Source organism: Sturnira hondurensis, unplaced genomic scaffold (genome assembly GCF_014824575.4).
Source record: "Sturnira hondurensis isolate 20B ecotype Veracruz unplaced genomic scaffold, ASM1482457v3 Scaffold0019216, whole genome shotgun sequence".
Taxonomy (NCBI): Eukaryota; Metazoa; Chordata; class Mammalia; order Chiroptera; family Phyllostomidae; genus Sturnira; species Sturnira hondurensis.
Window position 1 is genome coordinate 2,627,221 of NW_028091847.1, and position 8,667 is coordinate 2,635,887.

Below are 8,667 nucleotides of genomic sequence, written 5' to 3' on the forward strand. Positions count from 1 at the left end.
CTTAGCCTCCCTAATAACCAGGGAAAACCAAACTGTGACATTATTTTTCACCGTTAAGCTATAAAGCAACAACAACAACCCCCCAGAGAATCCAAGAGCCTTCCTCACACCCACTGTGGGTGGGGTCTGGGGAAGGGTTGACCAGGACAGCTCAAGAGGGCTCTTTGGCGGCACTTAGGAAAATTCAAGGTATGTACGCCCTTGACCTAGGAAACCGACTTCTGGGCTCCATCCTAAAGGAGCACCTGCCCACGACGGCCTACAACTTCCCTGAACTCTCACGACACAGAGGTGACACATGACACAGTAGGGAGAACTATTCCCCCCAGGCTTACACTGTTGCTCCCTGTTCCCCTGTGTTGGCTCTGTCTCCCAGAGAGACCGCATAGCCCTTCAGGGTTTCTTTTTTCTTAGGGAAACTGGCCCGGGGATTTAGCATTTATTTATTTATTTTTAAAAATATTTTCTTGTTTATACTATTATACTTGTCCCAATTTTCCCCCTTTGCTTCCCTCTGCCCAGCCTGCCCCCCACTTCTGTAGTCAGTCCCCACACCATTGAACAGCTGGGTACTATGGAAACAGAGAAACAGAGACAGTCTCTAACTTACAACCAGGCTAGATTCCAATTGTTTACAAGTCAGTGGCTTAGAAAATAAAATGTAGTCCCCGCCCCCACCAAAAGAAGCAACACTCTGTGTCACGATTGGCCCTGTAGGCTATTCATTCCCCTGTGGCAACAGAGTATAGTATTATTCCTGTTCTGTTTTTTATAAATTAAAAAAATATTTATTATTGATTATGTTATTATAGTTGTCCCATTATTTTTTCTCCCCTTTATTCCCCTCTTCCCTGCACTCCCTCTCCCTCCAGCATTCCCCACCTTAGTTCATGTCCATGGTCATACATATAAATTTTTTGTCTTCTCCACTTCCTATACTATTCTTAACCTCCCCCTATCTATTTTGTGCTTACCATTTATGCTTCTTATTCCCTGTACCTTTTCCCCCATTCTCCTCATCTCCCTCTCCCCCTTGATAACCCTCCATGTGGTTTCCATTTCTGTGATTCTGTTCCTGTTTTTTGCTTAGTTTTCATTTATTTTTAATTTTTTTGGGTCAGTTGGTGATAGTTGTGAGTTTGTTGGCATTGTAGAATGACAGTGTCTCTTATTTCATATAATAAGGGCTTGGTGATGATGAACTCCTTTACCTTGACCTTATCTGGAAAGTGCTTTATCTGCCCTTTCATTCTAAATGATAGCTTTACTGGATAAAGTGATCTTGGATGGAGGTCCTTGCCTTTCATGTCTTGGCATACTTCTTTCCAGCCCCTTCTTGTCTGCAAGGTTTCTTTTGAGAAATTGGCTGATAGCCTTATGGAAACTCCTTTGCAGGTAACTCTCTCCTTTTCTCTTGCTGCTTTTAAGATTCTCTCCTTATCTTTAATCTTGGCTAATGTAATTATGATGTGCCTTGGTGTATGCTTCCTTAGGTCCAACTTCGGAGCTTTCTTGGGACCCTCTGAGCTTCCTGGACTTCATGGAAGTCTATTTCCTTTGTCAGATTGAGAAGTTATCCTTCATTATTTTTTCAAATAAGTTTTCAATTTCTTGCTCTTCCTTTCTCCCTCTGGCACCCCTATGATTCAGATGTTGGGACATTTAAAGTTGTCCCAGAGGTTCCTAAGCCTGTCCTCGTTTTTTAAAATTCTTGCTTCTTCATTCTGTTTTGGTTGAATATTTATTTCTTTCTTCTGCTCCAAGATTTGAGTCCGGGTTTCCTTCCCTTTACTGTTAGTTCCCTGTATATTTTTCTTTATTTCACTTTGCATAGCCTTCACTTCTTCCTCTATTTGTGACCATACTCAACCAATTCTGTGAGCATCCTGATTACCAGTGCTTCAAACTCTGCATTTGATAAGTTGACTATCTCTTCATCAATTAGTTCTATCTTTGATAGGATCTTTGATCTGTTCTTTCATTTGGGCCATATTTTTTTTTTTGTCTTGGTGCATGTGTTATAAGGGGCAGAGCCTTAAGTATTCACCAGGGTGGGGAAACCCATGTTGCTGTGTTGCAGTGCTGTCTGTGGGGGAGGGATCTGAGAGGGAACAATGCTGCTTGCTCAGCTGTTGGCCAGCTTTCAGTCACTTCCCCTACTACACACAAGCAAGTTGGGTCCTTCTGTTGCTAATTCCTGGGTGGGTGTGTTTTTGTGCATTCTAGGACCCCATTGGTCCAATGAAGTCTCCTGAGAGGCTAGGAGTTTTTCCCACCACTGCAATACCCACAGGTTTTTATAGCCAGCAGTTTGGGGGCTTTATTTTCCTGTGCTTGGTCCCTGGGTTATGTGGTTTGTCTCACTCCCCATTGGTTTTTCCAGTTTCTCCACATGCAAATGTGAGACCACTTGGTTGGTCAGCCACTGTCTTGCTGAGCCTCTTTTTTCTTCTGGCTGCTGGTCTCCATCCCTCCTACCAGTCTGAATGAATGTTTCTTCTTTAACTCCTTGGTTGTTGGATTTCCACACAATTCGGTTTTATGGCACTTCTGGTTATTTTTTGTTTTTAAATTTGTTGTTGTCCTTCTTTTGGTTGTGTGAGGAGGTAAAGTATATCTACCTATGCCTCCATCTTGGCTGGAAGTCAGATTTAGCATTTATGGACCTGTGGGAAATTATAGGAGAAGCTGTATTTCTGACACATCTGGCGGTTTCTTAAATGGTCCGTATCTCTTCCAGGTGGCAAAGAAACACAGCATGATGTTTGGAAATATAATTCTTCGATCAACAAATGGATTCAAATTGAGTATTTGAACATAGGCCGCTGGAGGCATAAGATGGTGGTGTTGGGTGGCAAGGTCTATGTGATCGGGGGTTTCGATGGCTTGCAGAGGATCAACAACGTGGAGACCTATGACCCCTTCCACAACTGCTGGTCAGAGGTATAGGAGATTACTTCTATGGGTAACTCTGTTTGTATTATTACTTCAAAGCTTAAAGAAAGGGTACATGTCAATGTAGGTGTGTGGCTTTCTGATCACTTGGCTCCTGGTGAGGACATTTTTGGTGGCTCTGAGCTTCCCTCATCATGGGAGCCATTGCTGATCAGGTCACAGAAATGACACCCTTCTGGCTTCTGGCCAGAACCCCAGATGTGGGAGGTGTGGTCCTAACCTGGGTGCACGTCTTGGCCCATAGTTTCTGTGTCCTCAGATGCCACCTACCCTTGTCTTCTCCACAAGGGACTCAAAAGGATCCCTTTAAAGGGACTTGCCTTTGGCAAGTCCTGTTACTTTGCGCTTATGTGTTGCTCCACGGCCCAAGAGGGTTATGTCAATGGCCAGAAGCTCTTGGAGGTCTCCTTTAGTGCCCTGGGGTTCACGGGGTGTAAGCACAAGTCTGGCTTCATCCCAAAATCTGCATGTTGCCCCAGAATGGGACAATCTGTTTACCTGTGACTACCTGAAACCCTTCTACTAGTTTTCCTTCCTGGATATTATAAACACCAAGAATAATGTCTGGCACACAATACATAATTTTTGAGTGAATAAACACATGGGTGAATATGATCATGCACATTGGAGAGGGCATTTTTCTCCACCCCTGGCTGGTTTCATCTGTATAAACACTTGCCAATTCCCCTTCTCACCTGATAACTGAACTCTGGGAGAAACAGGCTAGAAATATCCAATGCCTGCTTGCAGTCTGGAGGGAGGGCGGGAGACGTGTGCTTTGATCCTCTCTGTGTCTAAAGGGGAGTCAAGGCTACGGGCCTCGTGACATCAGGCAAAGGATGTCCAGGCTTGTGTCCCCTGGCTCCCTGCCTGTGTCCTGTGAGCCACGGCAGCAAATCTGGGCAATGTGACTGACAGCTTCTCCTGGGGCCCCGTGTCTCTGCAGGCTGCACCCCTCCTGGTTCATGTCAGTTCCTTCGCAGCAACCAGCCATAAGAAAAAGCTCTATGTGATTGGGGGAGGGCCCAATGGGAAACTGGCCACGGACAAGACTCAGTGTTATGACCCTTCAACCAATAAATGGAGTTTAAAGGCGTCCATGCCAGTGGAGGCTAAATGCATCAATGCAGTGAGTTTCCGGGACCGCATCTATGTCGTTGGTAAGTGAGCAAATGGCTTCTTATTTATCCGAGGTCTCCCACACATGCAGCTCTGCAGGTACATCACACAAAGCCCCCCTGAGGACTCACAAGTTCCTGGTTGACAAGGAAGCAAAGGTGGGACGGGTCCAGGCTTTGGTGGGATTTCCCTTGAGTCCGGGAGGCAGAAGACCGCCCCCATTTGGGGGACATACAGAGCAGATCATCTCCGGGGCCCAGAGGAGGCGCTGGACGTTGCTGCAGGAACATGTGCAGACACTGAAATGTGGCCAGTGTGACGAGCGCCCCCCAAATGGTAGCTACCATGATTTCTTCTTTTGTGTTCATGGGAATTGTACTCTCCCTGCTCGCTTTGGGGGCTCAGAAAAGTTGTAGACTGCCAGAGGGAAGCCTGGCCAGCCAGAGCATAGCTGGCACGGGATTGTTAGGGGTGACGGATCGCAATCCTGACGACTCATTAGAATCATCTTGGTAGCTTATTACAAAAGTGTGGGTGGCCGGGCCTCACTCCAGGCCGGTGAAATTAGGACAGGAAAGGGGATGCTGGCCAACAGTGCGAGTGTTTTTAACGTGACTTTGATGTGCAGCAAGGATTGGGAACTACCGACAAAGGAGATGCCAAAAGTAAGTAACTTCAGCAAATATGAGCTAAGGAGAAAAATAAAATAGGAGAACAGAGTAAGAGAAAAACCCTCTCTCCTTTACTTCAGGTTTCCTCTGTGTTTATGGGCAGGCTCATGACTCTGCTTGAAGGTCTAATCTCCAGACAAGTAATTTGGGCTGGTGTCCCAGGTCATGCTCGGTTCAAAGAGGGGCCACTGCCTCTGGTTACTGTCACGTATTGGTGGCTTCTATGTTCCAGGCTTTCTGCCAGTTACTCCATGCTTATGGTCCCTCTGACGTTTATAATCATGTGCTCATACTTACATATCAAAAAGTGGCAGAGCTGGAGTTATGAGTGGAGTCTGGACCAGGTGGTGTTTCCTCCAGGGAGCCGTCTTGGGGTGCATTTGGCAGCCAGGTGAAGCCAGGTGTCCCCTGGAGCCTGATTAGCACCTGGCTGCAGAATTTAAAGTGTCCCTAGCACTTGCTGCCCCTAGTAATCGACTCAGGGTTTTTTGAAAGCTACAAATCTACTTCCTCTTGGCAAGGTGGTAGATTTGACTGAATTGGAAGCAGTGGTTTAGTGGTTAAAGGGGAAGAACTCCAGAAAAATAGCAAGGTTCCCATCGTTTTCCCCTTCATCTTCAGGTGGGGCCATGAGAGCACTGTACGCCTACAGCCCCCTGGAGGACAGCTGGTGCCTGGTGACCCAGCTCAGCCACGAGAGGGCCAGCTGCGGCATTGCGCCCTGCAATAACCGGCTCTACATCACCGGGGGGAGGGATGAGAAGAACGAGGTTATCGCCACGGTGCTGTGCTGGGACCCGGAGGCCCAGAAACTGACGGAGGAGTGCGTCCTGCCCCGGGGAGTGTCACACCACGGCAGCGTCACCATCAGGAAATCTTACACCCACATCCGGAGGATCGTGCCGGGAGCAGTGTCGGTGTGACTGCGGGAGCCGGGCAGTGCGGCCGGGGACCCTCTGCACCCCTCAACCATGTCCTGCCCACTGCAGACAGCAGGAGGGGCTTGGGCTTTAGGCCAAACAGCAGAGAATCCCTTTGGCTCCTCATAGGGGGCCCCTCGGAAGTCGCGGCTTCAGGACACTTGAGAGCAGCCAGGAATGTTTGCGTGATCTACCTCAGGAGAGTAGTAACATTTGAGACACACCTGCCCCATGCCGGGTTCTGTGCTGGGCATTTCTGTGCGTCTATTCACTTAACCATCATAATGACCAGCGGCTGGACGTTATCACTCCTGTCTCACAAGTGAGGAAACCAAGTTTCAGAAAGGCTAAGTGATTTGTCCCAGGTCACTCAGATTACAAGTAGCAGAGCCAGGAGTCTAAACCCAGGTATTTCAACTTCTAAGCCAGTGCCCTTTTTGACAAACTCTCTCAGAGCACAAAACAAGAAACCAAAGCACCCCCCCAAAACTGGCTCTTTGTTTTGTGTTTTGTTTCCACACTTTGGCTAAGGGATTCACTAAACAAGGCAGGGAAATAAAAGTGTTTCTCTCTCTCTCTTCTCCCTCCCCCCTTATATTTAAACCATCTGGAATCCTTGGTGTGAGAGTCTTGGGTTCCTTGTCAAGAGTGTCTCATAGGTTGTTTCATCTGACAGGTCAGGGAAGGCCCATTTGCTTTGAAAGAAATTTAAAAAAAAACAACCCTAAAAACAAAGAACGAAAAAACCTGTGTTCAGTTCTCTCCATCAAAAGCCTCTAGTTTTTGGTGATCACAGGAGGCCCATCTGGAACTGGGACTGGGACTGTCATTACCAGGCAGATGCGCCTTCTGCGCAGTCTAGTGTCCTGGCCTCTTTATGTCTAACTGTTGTGTTGCTGGGGAGAAAAGGGCTCCCAGAGGCTCGGGCACTGTCTTCAGAAGATGTAAACACCCCCGCGGGCTGCGGGCCACTGCAGGACTGACCAGCTCTTCCCGATGGCACACATCCCACTTCTTAGGCAGTGATTTGGGTCCATGTCCCTGAGACCCCACCTTCCCGGAACCTTAGTTGTCAGGGTCATTTTAAGCCTTTTTATTTGGATCTTGGATCAGCTTCCCACGATTCTGCCTCAAACAACAGAGTCTACCCTTCAGTCTGAGCACTAGGGCTTTCAAATGAGCTCATTGGAAATTCATTCTAATCCCCAGGTTGGGGGACAGATTAAGAGATCCTGTTTCACATGCTGTATTTAACAGCAACAACGATGGCAACAACATAGTAACTGTATTACCCAATGTGCTTTATTTTCATCATATGACTTAAAATCTCTTTATAGAGTTTCATTTTGTGTCAGATGTGGCGTATTGTGCCTGTGCGTCTCGGCAGTTTGGAAATTGATAGGGGACTTAATTTTCATAGAAAAGTCATGGTTAGAAGAAGCTACAATTCAAAGCAGATAAAAAAGACTTGGAAAATTACAAATCTTGGAGATTTATTTGTGTCCAGGTTGAGGACAAATGTAAGTGCATGTTGGTGTGTGAAAAGTTCCGCACACACACTCGTGTGTGCCAGCGCAGCTCCCCACCATGGAAGTGAGACGGGGAAATGCGAACACACCTGAGGAAGTTTAGAACACCCGTATCACTTGCTCATGAGTGCTAATAACAAAGCTCTCAATTTAATTTAGTTTAATTGAACAAACATTCAAATTGTTCTTTCTGTTTGTCACACCTTGGGGACACCAATGAATGAGACAAATCTGCACCACAGAGACCCTCAATAAACAGGTAAATAGGCCACATGTCAATATTATAATTTTACTTTTCATCAAGTCAGCAAAAACTTAGATGTATGAGGCTGTGTCCAAGTCCTTATCGTCCTTCCAATTGGTCTCTCTGGAGAGCTGTGCGCTTGGCTTAATGATGTGGCCACTGCTTACATGTCTGTCTTTCTCTGAGATCACCTTCCGAGACTATCTGTGAGCTACAGGGGAAATCAGTCATATTCCAAAAATGGTTTCAGGGAAGAACTTCCAAAGTGGATATCCAATGACACCATCACAGGCACACACAAAGAGCCCCCCCTCCCCGCCTCTCCGAAGGAGAACACTCGTTGTCTCGTTGAACACCCTTCAGTAAGAGAAGGCAGCAGGTGTGGAGAGTCAGCGGGCCAGCCCGATGGTAGGAAAGTGAAGGTTTAGAGTCTCTGTGTTATGAACCTGGTTCTAAATGCGGGCCCTGAGTTTCGGGACAAGTTCAGAACACCTAAACAAAGATAATGAATTCTATATAATGTTTATATCATCAGACATGCAGGTGACTTTGGGTAAAAATCTCACGTCCCTCGCTCTCAAGAGATAGAGATTCTCGGTAATGGCATGGGTTAGCGGGCAGGCACACCTAGAGTAGGATGATTCAGAGTTCTGTGCTTGAAGCTGCCAGTCTGTAGCTTTTAGGGTGGAAAAGTTCAAATCATTCTGGGGACACTTGATAGGTATAGACTTGTAGGCACTAGACAGGGGTACAAGCACATCTGGTATGTACCAAGTTAACTTTCATAACTCACCAGCAGGGGCACGAGGCCGATTGGTTCTGGGCGAGCCAGAAGCGAAGGGCCCTGGGACTGGAGCCAGGCATTTGGGACATCCTGGCACAGCAGACTGGATCTTGAGGCAGGTCCTGTGTGGGGACAGACCACCCTGTCACAGGAGGAAGAGGATGAGGTAGAAGGAGGAGGAGGTCATGTCTAAGAAAATTGACACATCTAGAAAATGATATCAGGATCCCTGGAGTCTGTGAGCACAATTCCTCATGCTCAGTAAGTATAAGGGGCAAATAAGGAAAAGGGGTTCCATCCAAGGGGGTTCCAGGAAGGAGCCCGCTTCTTAGAAACAAGGCACAAGTTAGAGCAGCACTAGCAGTCACACCCATGCACTCTAGGGCCTCTGAGCTGCTCCGCTGGGTCCCCACCTTAACTGGATCTAGGGAGAAGGGGGCCAGAG

The 8,667-nt window shown here is 47.2% G+C and overlaps 1 protein-coding gene across 1 annotated transcript in view; it reads left to right on the plus strand.

The window, feature by feature from the left end:
* Positions 1–7,136, plus strand: part of KLHL6 (kelch like family member 6) — a 62,765-nt gene extending 55,629 nt beyond the window's left edge. The window contains exons 5-7 of the mRNA XM_037027595.1: positions 2,741–2,943; positions 3,902–4,115; positions 5,367–7,136. Coding sequence (XP_036883490.1) covers positions 2,741–2,943; positions 3,902–4,115; positions 5,367–5,668 — 719 coding nt within the window. The 3' untranslated portion in view covers positions 5,669–7,136. The remainder of the gene's footprint in view (positions 1–2,740; positions 2,944–3,901; positions 4,116–5,366) is intronic.
* The last annotated feature ends 1,531 nt before the right edge of the window (positions 7,137–8,667 follow it).